Source organism: Sinohyriopsis cumingii, chromosome 6 (genome assembly GCF_028554795.1).
Source record: "Sinohyriopsis cumingii isolate HCF-2022 chromosome 6, ASM2855479v2, whole genome shotgun sequence".
NCBI classification, from domain to species: Eukaryota; Metazoa; Mollusca; class Bivalvia; order Unionida; family Unionidae; genus Sinohyriopsis; species Sinohyriopsis cumingii.
The window spans coordinates 98,528,083-98,548,412 of NC_142966.1; the positions used below are offsets into that span (position 1 = coordinate 98,528,083).

The window sequence follows — 20,330 nt, forward strand, 5'->3', positions numbered from 1 at the left end:
TTGAATGAAACATCATCAATACAATGCAGATCCAGAAACATATAATTACCCTAAAAATGTGTTTCAGATGATTTTTTAAATTTCAATTGCAATGTTTTAATAAACTAAAAGCACAGCGTTTATCGTATGTCATGTTAGCGTATACCTCTTATGCATTTCCAAACTTACACCACGGAAGAAGACATTTCAAGTATATTGGACGAGCTGAAAATCTGCGAATTCAGATTTTTGTTTGTATTATTAATGCCAATATCACTTATACTAACTTGTGATCTGATTAGCTTGCCTAACGTGTACATACTCTTGACATTACATACTCTTAAAATGATAGATTAATAATTAACTCCGACTGCGTCTCTCTCTCTCTCTCTCTCTCTCTCTCTCTATCTCTCTCTATGAGGGGTCCCCATTGGCCGAATGGTCTAAAGCGCTCACCGTTACGGATCACTTCCATCTCACCTCTGAGTGGATTCAAGTCTCGTGCTCGCCCAATTCGGATACGTCAGAAAGCTTCCCAGGTGCTTTCCGTGGGTCGCTGGTTCTATCCGGGGTTTTCCCCGGGTTCTTCCTCCACCATTGATACTGGTCGCCATGTATAGCCTATCTTGTGCTGAAATATGGCGTTTGACTCTACAACAACAACATCAATATAGTTCGGTAAGTGTGAAATTAGAAGACTCGATTCCATCTCAGAAGCTAAATAGGTCAGGACAGCTTGACAATCGTCCATAATATTACCACGCATTCAGAATGCTCATATTTAAATTTTGATGACCTGTTTGGTTATGCTTTTTTCAGTAGACAATATTTTAAAAGGAACCAATTTTAGCATGGAATTATTGGGAATTCATTATTATATTGCAGAAGATGCTTTTCGTTGTTTTTATAGAAGTAGAGGTAGCGTTGCGAAAGTGCCCGTTCAAAGTCCATTTTACATGGTCCACATGCCCGAAAACAGAACTGTAAATATAAATATATTGGACACGTGCTGTGTAGTCTCTCATTTAAGTTATGGTCAATAATGGCGTTGTTGTCCCTTATGATCCTATCATGATTACCATGGTGTTCTGAGATTACCTTGTGAAATGTGTTTCCTTGTTATATTGGATAATTAATAGAGGATGCACCCCAAACTGCGAACAAGACGTTCTATTCAACAGGAAACGTACGATTTATAATTGGAAACGGAGCCTGGCCGTTGCTATATTTTACGGTGTTTGTTTGTAAAATATGAACTTTATAAATCATATTTACAATAGGTTAAAAATGTCACCACCATGATAGAGAGCATATTAATATGTATCTAATGCACTCAAATCTTATTTCCCATAAAATAAAAGCATCTCAATTCACACTAAAGGGCCGTTCATCAATATATCAAATAACCTTTGGGAAATAATAAATCGTTTGTTCAAATCTTCCCAAGCGACAAGAAGTAGAACTACTATTAAAAATAAAAACTGGATAAATAAATGAAGGAGAGCGCTGAAGCATCTTGATTAAAATTATGTCTGACTTTGCCCCAATACTTAATATTTCCACATGTGTACAAATCAAGATTTTTCAAACAATACTTTGACTTATATGGGCTGCTCAGTTTTGTGTTTATGAATCGAATCGCTCATTTTTAGCAAAGACAACAAAAAGAAAAAAATTAGGAAGTTATTGTAATACTCTATATTATTGGACATGTGTTAGAACTTTAAGAATTATTTTATTTGGGGTTTAATTCATATTACTGTAAGTTCGTTTTACATTTTTACTTTGTATTCCAAGAAAATAAATTATTTGTTGGATTTTACTAAATCTGTTGGTTTTACTCCTTTATGTTACCTAGTTTAAGACCACAGATTCGTAAGAAATGATTACTTTATCCGATTGCAGCCTTGTATTTGCCTCTCTCCTTTCTCGTGGCAATATTACGTTAAACTCATACGTACATCTTTATATTATAAATGCATATAAATCCATGGTGTGTCCTCAAAGATGATGTCAGTACTTTAAACGGACACAGACGTGTTGAGGTTTACGTGTGTGAGACTGAATTTAACGACATAAAATCACTGAAAATGAAACGCAAGGTAACACCCCCGCAACGCGTATATTTCTTTATGTAACAAAATATCATGATATTAGTAGGTAGTGGTTAAATATGTGTACCAAAGCCATGCTAACACAGTTCGTGTTGATAAAGTTATCCTTGGTAATTACTTAAACGTTACTGCTGTCTCTCATAAATATTAAAGTTCAATCTACATTACATACTTTTTAGAAGTGCTGCAATATTCTATGCAGTGTCTATTCGATTTCAAAATGGTTTGAACTATTACAATTAGTATAGATTATACAGCATATAATTTGATTCAGTTTGAAGAAAATGGTGTCAGACAAAATTGTTGGATAGCTGGTGAAAAATCACCTAATTTTTATAGGCTCCATATTCGGTTGCTCTAGTGACCGAAATGCTGAGAACGCAAACAAATATTCGTCTATTTATTATTATCCGGACTCTTTAGCAGCGGAATTTTTGCACACATTGAGTCTGCCTGTTATTTAGAGATCTTTTCATGAATGCCGATAGATGGCAAATAACCAAACATAGAACATTAATTGTACATCCTAAAGGGGCTTCAGTTTGGGGTTCCTCCCTTTGGGTCTCTGGAAGGGGTGAACAGGTCAAACGTGTATGCAATACAAAGCATTTAGAGCAATATTTTGATAAATATTTATTGTGCAAAATGTATAAATGCGTTCATAACGGAAGAACACAACCTATGCAGAAAATGCAGCAAATGTATGGTTACTTAACCAAGGGTAGAGTTCTAAATAGGACTTGCAGTGGCCCAGGGTTGAAACTGGAAGAACCTATAATTATAAGGGTTGGAATTTGCCTTCGAGACATGAAAGTATATCTAGCTCCACATCCAATTCTTTACACCATACATAGGAGTAGCTTGAAACGTCCCGTAAGATGTCAATTACTCCTCAAACTCCCTACCTACAGGGGTTTCCCAAAGCACATTTCGATGAAACTTCAATCGCTAAGATTACTTCCACATAATTATCATAGAGATAATACTCACCATGTAGTACTCGATGATAAGTTGACTTACCAAATGGGCGGGGTTTTAATTCGTGTTTTGATTTTTTCGGTGGGTTTTCATTTTTCATTTAAGTTTCCTTTGGCATATTAATAACAAAAAAAAGAAAATAATTGAAAAAATATAAGTAATAAGTATTTGCGACACGCCAATAAACTTATATTGCCTGTATTCTTGAAAAGCTTAATCGTGTTTCTGCAAGGTTTCTGAGCCTATTCAATATTTTTTTCTGAGCGCTGTTATACATTTTCTTCCTAAAATATTACATATTCATGTATTTGGACTTTTTTCTGGAACACTACTGAACATCCTTAAAATATATCAACTGAACAAATTTCTACATGATTCTAGTTCACTATTACTCAGAAAGTATCACGTTTTATCGACTGCCTTGGAGATTTTATTACGGAGAGTGATAGTAGGCCATCGTCTTTGGTTTGCTGAACATATGGAAAGTACGATAATCATCTGGTTTCATAGTCAACAAATTGTTTGAGAAATGATTATGTTATATGTAAAAACAAAGATTCAACTTACCTCTCTACTTTCTGCTTCTTGTGTAGCCCATCTTGAAGTTTTCTGGAATTCAAGAAACGCTCAATTGCTATGTCTAAATACGGTTCACATATGTAAACAGATATTCTTATATATATTTCGTTTGATTTAACCCTAACATTGAACTCTATGCACTCTGTTATGCTTTCTTCTTTGATTAATGATCTAAACCGAGATAATAAATTTCGGATGCATTCAATCAGATGGAAATATGTGTAGTTTAGTTTCATGTTTAGATAAACCTTACCACTCAGTCTCTCGCATGAGCTAATAGTTGGTCTTCAAAATATCCAAGCCAACTGATAAACCACATATTGTAATCTCCATTATTCAAGTCGTAGAAGGTATTAGCTGAAAGACTGTTGAACAGCGCTGACAGTTTTAAGAGTACAAGATCATTAGTGCCTAACGACAAATGCAACTTAAGATGGGACATCATCAATAGTTGGTATTTGAAATGTTAACACATTTCAACCGTACAACAATGTAACGGTTCGTTCATTCTTCAACTCTGTCTAATAAAATCTATATCATTTGAGAACTAACGATATGATCCCACCTTTAAATATATCAGCCTAAAATAAATGTTACAAAATAATATATTTTTACTTTCTTTCGTAATGAAGTTATATTTTTCAAAAGTACAAGACATGGAGTGACCTTTTGGATTAGTCACGACGTCTGTATTGTCTTATTCTACAAACTATACGGATGCAAGCATGGCATTTACAACTGAAGTTCCAATCATGATACAACATTCTAGTTGCCACTTTGAACAGAGATAAAGCTGTTCATTCAATGTTTATTGATGTATGTATCTATCTTTACACCTATATATCCATCAACCTGAATGACTCACCATCTGTCCCACAGTGTAGTGTTTGCTCCTTGTTCCTTTTGAAACCGATATAGCTAGACTAATGGAACTCAGCAAGTTTAGCAATATGTAAAAGGTATTTTAGTGATCGGATCTTACATTGTATTATTGAAATGTGCGTGCAACAATCAAGCACAATGAACTGGCTTTTTCCGACTCCATTCCACAGTGCAATGTATACACATCTTCGAGTTGAGCGAAAAATTCAATCAATAAATGGATTATATATATCGATGCATTCGGAGGAAATATCTCAAATTCAACTGACAAATAGCTTCTTATTGTCTGAATATACTTTCAACGGGCTTACTTATTTTCTTCATCCAAGATTTGTATTCTCCTGAAATAATAAAATATTCTAAATGAATATTCCATGTAGCACCTGAAGAGAAAGGTCAAAATACGAGATGTATGTTTTCCAAACAAAGGAATAGTCCTTTTGTTGGAATACGGTGTATTTACTGGCGATAACTGTATGCATATAATCGTATGCTGCATAACACCAACGTTATATACGTAAAGTTACTATAAACAATGCATGTTAACAACACGGATATACGAATTGACAACCGCAGCCACGATGTATGAGACGATCAATATCATAGCATTATTTAACAGATGTAAGTGGATTTTTCTTACCATTAGTACAGATGTTCAAGCTGAATACCCTTCCATTTTTTGGAACAGTTCCACACAGGCAATACATATACCTCGATAAATCTTGTTGCTATATGTATATTCGTTGGTAGTGTGTATATATAATTTGAAACTTAATGCACAACTACACTCATACCAATAACTGTATATTTGAAATATCTTGTTTATTTATTTTCTTCTAATTTCTTTACGCTCCTGAAATAGATAATGCTTCTTATACATATATAGTTGCAGTAGCTGAAAATAATGGACTATTATACAAAATTGTCTACATATAGAAACCGTATCCGTTTGTCAAGTAAAATATTTCATTTTATCAGCTCAAAAATGTAGAGTTTAGGTAGATAATATGTGTGTAATGGCAATATCCTTCGTTTTGCATGGAAGTGTTTCTCTACTATGTGTCAATGGGTTCGATGGCTGTATTATGATTATGCATTTAAAACTTTCGTATTAAATTTAAATCAGCGATATTTTACGATCTTAAATCGTGTATATAATGTCTTAAGCTGTGTCTTTTGTCAAATTAATTACTTATTTATTAAACAAAAGTGCAAGGAATTTTATTTGCGTGAGCAAATTTCCTCCACGGATTGATAATGTAAATACTACTAAATTTTGTATAGAATAATGTAGGAAGGTGACAGAATGGTCCAGCAATCGTCAGATCGTAAGGTAATAGTCAAAATATTTTAATAACTTTTTGATAAAATGTTTGTTTATCTCTGCAATCAAACCTTTATTTGTGTTAGCAAAGTCGCAGACTATTTCAGTATCATTCGAAATACCTAAATTGTCATTTAATCTTGCGAGCTATCAAAACTCATCAATACCTGATGTCTGCATCATTTGAAGGCATAATTATGATTGCAATGAGAGTTAAACGGTTACTTGAACACTGTTATCACTCTGTTTAATCACGTGTTTTCTTACAAATATGCACTGTATGCAGTTGAGTGTAACGGTTATACAGACACAGAATACTAAATAAAACTAGGTCATATAATTTCAGTTACTGAAAATTTGCAAGATTCATTTGGAAATCTAATTAGTAGAAAGTAAAATTTAAAACCGACTTTTTGTTGTTTGGGGTTGATTTGGCATTGTTGATAATGCCTTCTAACTGACTACATATATGTGCACTAGAGTGGAGATACAGATGGAGAGAGAGTGAGAGAATGAAAAGAAGAATGCAAAATTATTTAGACATAAATATGGAAATGCTGTTATGCTTACTTTACATGACGGCATATTTTCCTAAGTAAAAAACGAATGTTGCTCCAAACGTATCATCGCCACTGTGAATGCAGATACAAATAAATGTGGTATTGCCGCTGTGTTTATATATATATATGCCTAAATGTATACCAGGTATACCAGACAAGTCTCAGGACCAACGTATGGATTACACTCGCCATACATTGTTGAACGGATGGAATCTGTTCTGCTCGTGGCATGAACTAAATTTGAATCAGGACAAGCCTAGTTAACACTTAAGAATCAGATAAAATTGTATTGTTAACTCAAGGTCAATGATGCTAAAATGTCAGGAGTTAAGGGAAAATATTAGCAACTAAGGGCCATTAGAACTATGTGTTATAAAGTAACATTTTCCAGAACAGTTATCAATAAAGGCGGACTAAAGTGGATTATTCTGACCGCGATGGGATTGATAAGATATTTTAGTGTGTTGGAGTAATCCTTATTGGCTAAGCTAAATGACGGAATTCGGGGTTTTAATATAATCTCCTTTGCGATATTAGACTTTCAATGTTTGTCTGCCGGGGTAGAAAGTCAGAGGAACTCTGAGGATATTTAATAAGCAGTTTCTCTCGATAAGCAAATCGTGCAAAGGTACAAGAAGGTCTGCACAGAAAGATCAGAAGAGACATAGGAAATTTTCTGATGATAAGGGAGCCAGGGCTTAGAAAGGTAAAGAAACAAAATAGATCCATACCTGTATTGGGAAAAGAACACAATATGCAGCCAAGAGGTTGATGATCTGAAGATGTTAGTAAGAGATATAGAGAGCGACAATTACTGAAACGCCGACAGATCACCAGCAGTGATTTTGGAAAATACCGCAAGCACCAAATGATGATGTCATGCCGCCAATTTGAATTAGATCAGTCATTCGATCATATAATAACGTTTTTTTCTATCAGTATTACGGAACGGCTAATTGAATTTCGCATAACTTTTAACTCTTGTTCGGTTTAATTTTGTTTATGCAATTTATTACATTGTATTTCAAAAACGAGAGCTCGTGGTTTTCGTTTCAATATCTCCACTAAGATTTGTTATTCCATCTTTAATTTCATATTTTATTTTATTATTTACGTGATCGGAGCAATAACATTGTAGTCAATCATCACGCAGATAAGCATAAAATAACATAAAAGTCATAAAGAATTGAGAAGATCACACAACACCGAAATCTCCTGAGAATTAATAAATCATAGTGTTTGCTTGGCGGGGGTTGTAAGAGAGTTTGCCAATACAATAAATCGGCGATATCCGTATTTATAATCTGTATTACTAATTTAATATTCAATACATTTTAAGTTGTAAGAGTCAACACGTAAGATCTATGAAAAAAATATTTTACTACTTAATCGAAAGAAATTTATTTGAGTACAGAATATGTAACTCACCAAAGCAGAATTGCCCGTTCTCGTAGATATGTTAGCCTCTTCTCGTCTTCGTCTGTCTTCTTAAGACTAAAATTAAGTGTTAAAATCCGACATTATTTTTAGCTTGGAGAAGGCAGTTGATAGGCTTGAAAGGACAAGCAGAAAGTGGTTGAACAAAAACATTACTGGAGAAAACGAAAGGACTTGATTGAAGAATCAATGCATATAAATACGGCTCTTAATAAATAAAAACAAAAATAATTGATGGTTGTTTGACATATTTTGCTTATACATTATTTCCAAACCACATTATTTCCAAAACCTGAACATTTTTGTTTGAACTATGGTGTGACTATGTTGATATCTGTGAAATGCGAAAAGAGTTTCGTGAAAAGTGTTGTTCATATTATGTTATAGGAGACGAAAAAGTCAAATAACAACCTTCAGTGATGAGCTATGCGCGTTGACCGTGACTATGGAACATGTGCTCAGTTTATGTAAATAAGTTCGCATTGATTAGAACAACTTTCTGTACGAAAGAGAAAACAATGCCACAATTGTTTTGATCGATTCTAATAAAAATATATGTATAATGTACTCATTGCTTGTTTAAGTACTTTGTCATACAAACACGTGGCATTTCAAAGCTTTAAGAATGCTAAATCCTGACTTTCAACAGGGTACATATATAAGAAGACAAATAAGCTTCACAGACGAGACATATATTGAAAACCTTCAGTATTTCAAATTCATAAAATACGTGTTATGCACATAATAACATTTACATCTTATAAGAACCCAGACTTTCAACAGAAATAGATAGACAATGCCATTGATTGAATGAACGAATTATTGAATGGCTGAGTGAATAAGTAGGTGGACCGATCAATGACGTTCTGAAATGGAACGAGTTATAGGATTGCGTAGGTTCGATTGAGAACGGGAGCCATTGATTCAGGCCGTGTTTAAATCTAATTAACATGCCAATACTTCCATTTTATCCGACGAGTCTTGCTGTTGAGACTTTTCCTGCTAGTACTCTTTGTCCTGCTGACCTTTGTTCATCACAGCTTTCATTTTAATATTAGCTTCATCTCTTCAAAGTCAAATATATTAAACACTATATGAATCTTATTCAATTCAGGAATACTTTCTTGACTAACTTGGCAATAAGGTTATCACGCTTCAAATGAAGATGAAATTGCACATGTATGGTAACGTCATGCATGTTTGACTAATCCGACTTAAGACTGCGTGCATTCAAATAAAATCTCTCACCTATATTATCCAAATCTAACATTTCAAGGCGACACCCTCCCCCAAACAACTACAACAAATGTCAAAGCGTGTTGTTTTCTTTAATGTTCAATACATTGTCTGGTGTATTTGTATAAAAATTACAATACCTAAATTAAAATCACCTCTTATAACGATTAGTTATTCTTATCAATGCCATTAAATGACAAGAAATCATTATATTTAAACTAAATTTGGAAAATTAAATTGTAAGAGTTGTTAAGAGATCGAATTTTTCTTATTTCGTAAATGTATTTGGAGGCTATCGAAAAGACATTTACAAACGTTTCTCCTCTCTGCGTGTAATGCCACAAACAGCTGTACTTAAATATCACGATAATTAAGCAGTAACCACGTGTGTGTGTGTGTGTGTGTGTGTGTGTGTGTGTGTGTGGTTATAGCAGTATCATTGATATACTAAGAGATGTATAAAAGTATATAAAAACTGAAGACCGTACATTATAAGTATTTCCGAGAAACAGTTAATCTTGTATTGATTGTTTTCTTGCAAAGTTCAACTGTCTAAATGTGTCATGTTTAGTATACCACCCGTAAGTAATTTCCTTTCTGAAATCAAGTACATCTTTTCTGGCACATGATTTGAATGTCTAATAAATTTGAACATATTTAGTCATTGTTTCATCATTTGTCAATATGAAATACTCAGAAAGGTGCGGGTTACATTAACTGCTTAGAATGGATATATGTGACTGGGAGTGGTGGTGGGTGATCACGCCTTGTTTGCTCGACATATGGAAACCACCCTAATCTTTTGTACTGGGTGTTTAAGACTTGTCAGAGATAAGACTAAATAATTACATGCAAAACCAAATGTTCAAGTTACCTCTGTGTTTCCTCCTGGGTTGGTACAATTGTGCTTTCCTTCTTGCGTAGCTCATCTATAAGTTTTCTGGTACGTAACAACGTAACTTGTTATATTAAAAATAGTATATATATATATATATATATATATATATATATATATATATATATATATATATATATCTGTGTGTGTGTGTAAGCAAATATTCTTTCACATATATAAAAGATATTATAAATATTCTGAAAATATTTGCTAACTAACGAGGATTCCGTTGCTATTGACCATTATTTATTAATTAAAGTGATAATACCATATATCCTCACCAATATATTTCAAGGAACACCGTATTTTCATATACGTCGAATTTGTCAGGAACAAATATTACATATTCGTTAATAAAGTGACTAAGATTTTATTATCAATACCCTCTAGCTGTTTGAAAATGTTATAATTTTATCAAATTCATTTTGGACATAAATAATGAATACCAGCTACCTATTAATTCATATGCATGCAATCTGACCGAAATTCAGGGTTACGACTTAAAGCTTAGAGAGACAGTATCTCTGAGACATTGACATCAACTAATGGTTCATTCGGCATTAAGTAATGGTTCTTCTGGTACCAAGTAATGCAGTTACAGGCAAATGAACAAAATAGTTTGAGAAATAAGATTTAGTAAATATATATATCTTGTAGTATTCGTTCCTTTCTTTTCGTCACTGTTCAAACTGTTCAAACTAAATTAATAGAAATACTGTAATAAATACTATTCTTATCGGATTTTACTTACTATTGCTTAAGTGTGTAGGCAATCACCAAATGCAATAAATCTGCCCTTTTGAACTCCACCAGACAGAACAAAGTATACACGTCTTGGAGATTGAGTTAAAACTAAATAGCAATCGATGGGTTATATATCTCAAAGCTCATTGCCTTAGAATGCAAACATGTTTGAAAGTTAATCAACAAATAGATTCTGACTTAGTATTGTTTCAAGATTCTTACTTGTTTTCTTCTTCCATTCCCTTTATTCTCCTGAAATGATAAAGGGTTATGGATCAAAGCAACTGCAGATGGAAATGAAAATGGTGGAATAAAGTATTCGTACCAAAATTTTAGCTTGGAATAGAGTAGGTCCATATTGCAGTATGATGATAGTTGTATGTATATAATTGTTTTACAGAATGAGCATATGTGTATAAATAAAACCGGCATTTATCAAAGATGCAACAGTTGGTAGTAACAATATGGATCAGTATATTACTAGTCATTCCAGAAACAATCAGATAAAAGCATGAGGCAACACACATTTTAGCATAATGCAATATATGTCGTCTGATTGTGTTTACTGTAAATAATATGTGAAGACAATGATATAACGGACTAAGCTGACACTATGGAACAACTCCACACAGAGCAAAATACAGGTTGATACGTGTATAGCCATCATTGGATTGGGTATCTCATCGTATAGCGGATTCGAATCAGATACAATTTGACAAGTAACTCTAAACCACACTCACACTAAATTTTGTTCACTTTCAACGGCTATATTTTTCTTCCTCTAATTTCTTTACTTTTCTAAAATATTAGAGACATTATTTCCTCATGAAGATTTTGGCGCACCTGAGGAGCAGAATATCAATATAAAATTTTTTCTGTTTTTCTTTCTTTTTTCTTTCTTTCTCGCTTTCTTTCTACCTCTCTTTCTCTGTCTCTGACTTTCTGCATGTCTGTCTGTCCGCTCATTCTCATTCTGCCTGTCTGTCTGTCTCTGTCTGTCACTCTCTCTCTCTCTCTCTCTCTCTCTCTCTATATATATATATATATATATATATATATATATATATATATAATCAGTGATACCTTTATATATATGCTCCCTTTTACTCAGTCAGTAGTCTGTGTTTATTAGCGACTTTAAAATAAAATAAAAAACAGGTTGAACGAAAGGGTGCAATGAAAAGAATAGTGCTATTCATTGGAGGCTACATTACTTGAGACCAAAACATGTGGCTCACCTACGAAGCATTTCGAGGTCTCCTTGACGTTTTAGATCCTTCTCTTCTTCATCTGTTATTTCGAGACTAAAATTAAATGACGAAATTCCAACAGTTCTTAAAACGATGTTATTTCAACTTGAAGAATCCAATTAATGATTAATAGTTTAAAAAGGAAAAGGAGTACAGAGTGATTGAAATAATAGCATCAGACGCGATCAAATGACGTTGATGTGGCCATTAATATGTAGAAACTAAAAAAATTGTATAAATTAACAATTTTCGTTTCAAGAAAGGAAATAGTATCATACGTTTTGAAGGATTCGTAAAAATGGAGGTATAATGTACTCATTGTATGTTTAAATATTTAATCAACGGCAATGCATACCATTTTAAAGTTTGCCATTTTTGACATAAGAACTCTTATTGCAAAGGATTAATACTCTCTTTGAACAGGGTATATATTTAAAAAACGCATATAAGGTTAAAAAGTATGATAAACGATGAAATTGTAAGGCATGTTAAGTTTTTTAACACACGTCATGCAAATACCATGTACTTTTAAGAAAGACAAGGATTTTCTTAAGAATTAAATAGATATGTGGAGCGATTAAATGATTCAGTCAGTGAATGGCTGAGTGAATATGTCGATAGACAGTGTCAGTGACTTGCTGAAAGAGGAAGGTTTAAAAGCACTGCGTAGGTTGGAAAGAGTGCGTACGGCATGCTAATACTTGCATTTCATCTGGCAGGTCCTGCAGTTCAGACATATCTGGCTTGGAATTATCTTGCCACTGACAGCTGCTCTTCTCTGCTGACTCCAGTTCTACAAGTACATTAAGCAATATGTGAACTTCGTTCGCTTGAGGGATATTTTCTTCATCCACCTTGTAAAAAATTGAATCATGATTGAAATGCTGATTTGTCGAGTTAGAATATTTATTTTGAGTTCATTCCATTCGTATTAAATAAACTTATTATGTGTCCGCCTTGAATAACAAATAAAGATACATATTTAAATGACATTTTAACAATGAAACTTTTCACGTTGAAATGACGTCAAATTTCAGTTTGTACACCTGACTTGCGAGGAGAGAATGGGATGTCTGCAAAAGACAAATGCAGGCACGCATATTTTCCTTTGTGTAATGTCACCAGTATGGAATTTCAAATCTCACGATATTTTGTAGCTATATTTCAAACAGCAAGCAGAAGTTCTTTACACAAACAAACACGCAATGACAGGCAAACATATATAATTTAGCGCGCCAATGCTGCAAGTAAAGTAAATACAAGAAACTATATTGGCATATACATGAATATTTTGTTGTTGTTGCTATAGGGTTTAACATCCTTTTTCAGCACATGAAAGGCTAGACATTGCCGCCGGTATAAATGATGGAACAAGAATCCGGAGAAAACCCTGTAAACATCCACCGACCCATCAGAAGTAACTGGCAAGCTTTCTCACATACCTACATTGGCCGAACCCGAGACAAGAACCCACGCAAATATAGGTGAGATGGCAGTGATCCATAGCGGTGAGTCCTTTAGACCAATTGGGGCCCCTTGATGAAAATATGTATGCATGTATGTATGTATGTATGTATGTATGTATGTATGTATGTATGTATGTATGTATGTATGTATACATGCATGCATGCGCCGAGTGGTCTAAAGCGCTGTCCGTCACGGATCACTGCCATCTCACCTCTGTCTGCGTTGGTTCGAGTCTTGGGCTCGGCAAATGTGGATATGTGAGAGAGCTTGCCGGTAGCTTCTCGTGGGTCGGTGGTTCTTTCCGGGGTTTTCCCGGTTCTTCCTCCACCATTAATACTGGCCGCCATGTATAGCCTATCTTGTGCTGAAAAATGGCGTTAAACCCTATAACAACAACAACAACAACAGCATGCATGCATGCATGTATGTGTGTATGTATGTATGTATGTATGTATGTATGTATGTATGTATGTATGTAGAAGAAATTCTTGGATTACCCACTAAGAAAAACAAAGACTGGTTTGATGAAAACAACCAAGAAATATGAGAGCTGTTTGCCAGAAGAGATCAGCGTACCAAGCCCACCTTGCTCAACCAACCTGTCCACAGAAGAAAGCAACCTTCCGACGTATCTGCAGCTCCCTCTAGTGCAGGCTCCGAGACATACAAAATGAATGGTGGACAAAGCGTTCAGAAAAGGGCCAGCTGTACGCTGCCCCTGGTGAGTACAAGGGATTCTATGAAGCGTTGAAAGCAGTGTATGATCCTTACTTACAAATACAGACCCCCCTATGGAGTGCAGATGGACAGGAGCTACACACTGACAGGGAATCTATCCTGAACCGGCGGTCAGAGCATTTCCACGCCCTCTTCAGCACTAGCTGTACAGTCCAGGAGGCATCTATTCCACAACAGCCAGCAAAGATGGAACTCGATGAGGCACCCACACTGGAAGAGACTAAAATCCACAGAACAGCTGAAGACTGGAAAGGCTGCAGGAAAAGATGATATCCGACCAGAGATATGGAAGAATGGAGGCCCAGCATTGCACACCAAACTCCACGAGTTCTTCGTTTGCTACTGGGAGCGAGGGAAACTTCCAGAAGACCTCCAAGATGCAGGCATCATCACCTTGTACAAAAACAAGGGGGAAAGGTCCGGCTGCTCAAACTACCGTGGGATAACTCTGCTCTCTATTGCAGGCAAAATCGTTGCTAGAGTGTTGCTGAACAGACTGGTTCTCACCATTGCAGACGAACATGCTCCAGAGAGTCAATGTGGCCTCAGAGTCAATAGGGTCACAACTGACATGTGTTCGTCCTGAGACAGATCCAGGAGAAATGTCGAGAACAAAACAAAGGACTGTACATCATATTTATAGACCTGACGAAGGCATTCGACACGGTGAGCAGAGCTGGACTGTGCAAAATCCTTGAAAAGCTCAACTGTCCTCCAAAGTTCCTTACATGGTCATCCAACTACATGAAGACCAGCTTGGTCAGATTCGAAACAATAGCGACCTGTCACGGACCTTCTCCATTGTAAATGGCGTTTTAGCCCCCACACTGTTCTCAATCTCCAAAAAGCAAAAGAAGACCTTGTTGTCGAAGATGGCACCTATATCAGATTTCTTACTGATGACAACCTCTTCAACTTAAGGCGACTTCAGGACCACACCAATACCTTGGAAAAACCTATTAGAGAACTTCTCTTGGCAGATGATGCCGCTCTTGTTGCCCACACGGAAGCCTCCTTACAGCGCGCAATATCCTGCTTTGCAGAAGCTTGCCAGCTATTTAGACATGAGGTCAGCCTAACGAAAACTGAAGTACTTCACCAGATACTATAAAGGAAGAGTACCGGCCACCAAGCATCTTCACTGACCAGACAGAGTTGAATGTAGTCCACCAGTTCCCCATACCTGGGCTGTGTGATATCCTCTGATGCCAAGATCGACAAAGAAATAGACAACAGACTGGGGAAGGCAAAGAGTGCCTTCGGAAGACTCTATAAACGAGTGTGGTACAACGCCAGTCTCAAGAGAGATACAAAGATCAGCTTCTACAGAGCTTTCGGACTGATCACCCTCCTATATGGCGCCGAATCTTGGGTCACCTACAGCCGTCACCTCTGCCTCCTTGAACGCTTCCATCAGCACTGCCTCTGTACCATCCTCAACATCCACTGTAGTGACTTAATCACCAACACTGAAGTCCTCAAGCAAGCAGGGATCACCAGCGTTGAGGCCATGCTCATGAAGATACAGCTAAGCTGGGCAGGGCACGTTTCCAGGATGGAGGATCATCGTCTGCCAAAGACGGGACTGTATGATGAGCTGTCCACTGTTCACCGTGATAGAGGGGCACCTCGAAAGAGATAAAGACTCATTGAAAAGACCATCACAACCTGTGGCATCGCAAGTTGCTGACCGTGAAAACTGGCTACGTGCAGTTCAACGGCCTACTGCCACTTTTGAACAAAACAGATGGACAAGCTTGGAGGAATAACTATGGCGAAGAAAAAAACCGAGAACCATGGACAGCACCCACCACAAGCCAGATATTTCCCTGCAGCCTTTGTGGACGGAAGCTTCTGTCACGTATGGGGCTCTTCAGCCACCAGCGCGCGTGCAATAGACATCGACGTCCCTCTTCCTAAATTTTCGCAAGCGAAGTCAAGCCAACATAACATGTATGTATGTATGTATGTATGTATGTATGTATGTATGTATGTATATGTGTGTGTGAGTGCGTGCGTGCGTACATGTATGTATGTATGTATGTATGTATGTATGTATGTGTGTGTGGGTGGGTGGGTGTGCGTGTGCGTGCGTGCATGCATGTATGTATGTATGTATGTATGTATGTGTGCGTGCGTGCGTGCGTGCATGCATGCATGAATGTATGCATGTATGTGTGTGTGTGCGTACGTGCATGGATGTATGCATGCATGCATGCATGCATGTATGTATGTAAAAAACATTATAGATCCATTCATTATGTTTTCATCGTTATTGTCACATATTAGTATCCTCTATTGATCATACGATGTAGATAACATAATTCTTAGATTATACTCTTAGACCTCTTGATGGTGATTTGAAAACTGAATGCAAAACAAGCAAAACAATAACTGTTTAATGTCCATTCTATACCAGATAACCATTTGATTACTTAAACGGTTAAACAATAAATTCGCTACGGTATAGGGCCAGACAGTACTTGCTAACCAGTTGTACTTCTTAACTATGATCTTGTTATTCAAGCGAGTTTTTTCACTCCTGTGCATTTGTTGACGCTACATGTATTTTTGATCGGATACGGTTCGTATTTCTGAAGCATGACACATGTCGAAGAGTTGCGTTTTTGCATCATAAAGCCAAAGCAAGATAACGGTATTAAAGAATCGGATCACTGTATCCAGAGGCTATGTGAGGCTGTTTCAGTGAGCAGTACAATAGAATTCATTTGTATTCCAAGAAACTATTTGTACTTATGAGTATCCATTCATACATGGAGTGTGTGAGACAGTATTTAATATATGTCTGTATGACTTCTGAAATGTTTACAGGCTGAAACGTGTGAAGCTGTGCATAGTATAATATTCATGTAGGCACCCTTGGAATATATATATATATATATATATATATATATATATATATATATATATATATATATATGCAGCGGAGGAACTCGTGTCAGATGTGACTTTCATGACAAACTATGCCAGCCTGGTGATATCATGTTTATTATTATTATTATTATTATTATTACTGCTGCTACTACTACCACTACTACTACCAGTTTTGCCATGATGGTACCATGATTTGCCTTTTCTTTCTTGCTTCTTTTTTTTTTTTTTTCGAATACGGGAGAGCTTTGGCCAGGCACTCACCATGTAGCCATTCGAGCGTGCATCCATCAATCCTTCAATGAGCAAAGCCGACTTGTTAACGTTTGAGCCACTGCGTCTACCATGACTTTGAAATGATCCTATGTAATTATTGAACGAATAGCCTTGGCAGAGTTGTGCACATTTTCCAACTCACATAACAGGTTAAATGTTTGCAAACAAAACCCAACGAATTCTTTTTTATGTATATTGCTTTTAAACAAATACATAAAATTGCTTTGCTACGTCTTCAATCTTGCATGACACAATGTTTATTGAATCCTATGATGATTAAAAGCAATGTGGAGAGCTGACAAAACAAGTAGAATATACCAGTTTTAAGTATCTTTAGCGCTTTTAACTCTTGATATAAACAAAACACCGCTTTTATAGTCTTCTTAGGAAGTTTAATCACAGTCACACACACACACACGCACGCACGCACGCACACACACACATAGATAGATAGATAGATAGATACATAGATATTATTAACTGATAGCATGTTTCAAATGTGTTAAATGAGCAATGCTATCAAATTGTGGTTTACATTTACGTGTATCTCCTCATCCCTTCTACTTCTAAAAGAGATAAATGACTCAGCCTCGATCAACATTATAAAAACCACACCTGCGATCTTACAATATATGTCTAGCTCAGTGGCGTCGCTAGGGGGGTGCGGAGGTGCGGACCGCACCGGGTGACACCATCTCAGAGGGGTGACACGAAAATGAAAAATTGCAAATTTTACAGAGCACACACTGCTCGGTCTAGTCTGATTTCATAAGCGGATAACCGATCATAGTTAAATACATGACTAGCAGGCACAGGGTGCCACCATGCAGTCTGCAGAGCGTCTGGTGCTTATTTGAATGAGATTCAGAACTGGTCGGAGCAAAATTTGGAGTTATTTTAAGAAGAAGAAATCCATGGTGGAAGTCTGGATGGATGACACCATGAGTTTACCGCACTGGGTGACACCAACCCTAGCGACGCCGCTGGTCTAGCTAGAGGAAGTAATTCTGTATAAACACGTTCTCACGGATGAATTCTACCAGTATCACATATAATTGGACCTATGTATTTCAATCAGATGTAAATACTTTAACTTTATAACTGTTGGCAAGTGTTAATGCTATGAGTAAATTAATACATCTAGTCTGACGAAACTCCAGGTAAACTATTGTGCATCATTTTGCATGTTAATATTAAAGTCACCACTCGTTCATGTACATCAAAGAAACACATGTATATAACTTTCCCTACTATTGGCCCCCTTTAACCACCATGACATTGTAGACGAGATCTACGATGTACAGTATTGTGTTACTTTTCCTACTCCCTAGGATATTTTGCAAACGTCTGGTATTCTGTATCACTGTAAGCAATGGAATGCATGTACATAACTATTGTATCAGGTTAGCTGGTGCTGATCAAAGTAAAACACAGCGTTTTCATTTAAGATTAGCTTATAACTTTTCTTACCTTTATCCAGCTTTGAATCGGCTACGAAAGGTTATGTCGTTACAGTCTACACTGCAAATGTATTCTGCTTTAATACATGTTAAAGCATACATATGCTTGGTTTGATATATTACTTCCTTGTCCTAGTATGTGTTATCGGTGCGTGTTAAGGACAAATGGCATTTTTAATGTACCAGCAATATTATTTGTTTAAATGGTTTGTTCTTGTTTTGTTTTGTTTTTCTTCCCAAGTAACGAGAAGTTTGTAAACCGTCACAATAATGTCATTGATACAACTTTCATTAGAGAAGTTCACAACAATATGAAGTCCTAAGTGACACCCATAATTGTCTGAAGTTTAAATGTTGACAAATTGTTAGAAACAACGCCGAAAAACAAGTAATATCTCTGACAAGAATAATGAAACATATTTTTATCCAGTCAGGATGCTTTTCTCGTTTGAATAATGCGTAACAGAGGCAGGCCTCGTATCTGTCATTTACTGCAGCTGGCAAAACACTGTATGGGGTAAATGACCACTGAAATTTTAAAACCTAAATCATCAGAAAAACAAAGAAAAGATTAATGTAATGTCCAAACTTTTCAAATATGTATCTCTCAGGAAGGGTCATCTTGTCTTGACTTAACTATAATAAGAAAGAAGATAAAAGAGTGATTCATTATACGTTTCATAAAAAATGTATCGACATTTTAATGTTTTCAATTGCTGACACCGTTTTCAAAATAACGATCAAGTCATTTTGCTGTTGAGCTATTATGACATCATGCATTTGCTCTCCTTTGCATGTAGAAGCGATGATTGTTGCGTAACACACACTCAACCTCGCCACCCCTACCCCCATGAAAATTTCCATATATAACCAGATAAGTTCTGTGTAGTAAAGACTAACCTAGACGGGACTAAGATTGTGTCAAACATTTATATACGCCGAGTGTTCACCTGAGTTGTTTCTACACCATGCCACACTCCAAACTAGATAACTAGTTTGTGACCTTTGACTTGATGTTTGTTTTTATGTGTGTAATCTATATGTCAGAACTAATTTATTATATTCGAAGGGGCGAAGTTTGCTATGGCAGAAGAAAGTCATTTTATTTTGTACAATATGAGGCTGAAACCAAATAAGTCCGAAATACGCAGTTAAGCAATTACCTTAGTCGCATCTTATATGTAAGAGATAGTAAAACATTATTAAACCGAATGAATATTAGGAAATAAAAAGCATAGGGTCAGCAAAGACAGTTTTGTGTAGAACAACGGTCACGTGATGAACGTTATCGGAATACAGGAAATCTCTCTCTCTCTCTCTCTCTCTCTCTCTCTCTCTTAGAGACTATGATTATTTCTTTTCTTAAAGAGCGCTGATGAGGAAGATAACAATAGCAATAGTGGTGGTAGTAGCATTATTATTAGTTGTAATGATAATATTAAGTGCCGCTTCATATTGTTGCGTATCTTCACTTCTAAATGCAGTAATCAGTATCAATGGGTAATATGATATATGAATT

General features: G+C 36.0%; 1 protein-coding gene across 1 annotated transcript in view; it reads right to left on the reverse strand.

Moving 5' to 3' along the window:
• LOC149797528 (uncharacterized) overlaps nucleotides 1-20,330 on the reverse strand; it is a 152,917-nt gene that overhangs the window by 82,211 nt on the left and 50,376 nt on the right. The window contains exons 15-21 of the mRNA XM_089960771.1: nucleotides 12,684-12,832; nucleotides 11,967-12,032; nucleotides 10,951-10,980; nucleotides 9,964-10,029; nucleotides 7,845-7,910; nucleotides 4,844-4,873; nucleotides 3,639-3,680 (exon numbers count right to left, since the gene is read on the reverse strand). Coding sequence (XP_089816897.1) covers nucleotides 3,639-3,680; nucleotides 4,844-4,873; nucleotides 7,845-7,910; nucleotides 9,964-10,029; nucleotides 10,951-10,980; nucleotides 11,967-12,032; nucleotides 12,684-12,832 — 449 coding nt within the window. The remainder of the gene's footprint in view (nucleotides 1-3,638; nucleotides 3,681-4,843; nucleotides 4,874-7,844; nucleotides 7,911-9,963; nucleotides 10,030-10,950; nucleotides 10,981-11,966; nucleotides 12,033-12,683; nucleotides 12,833-20,330) is intronic.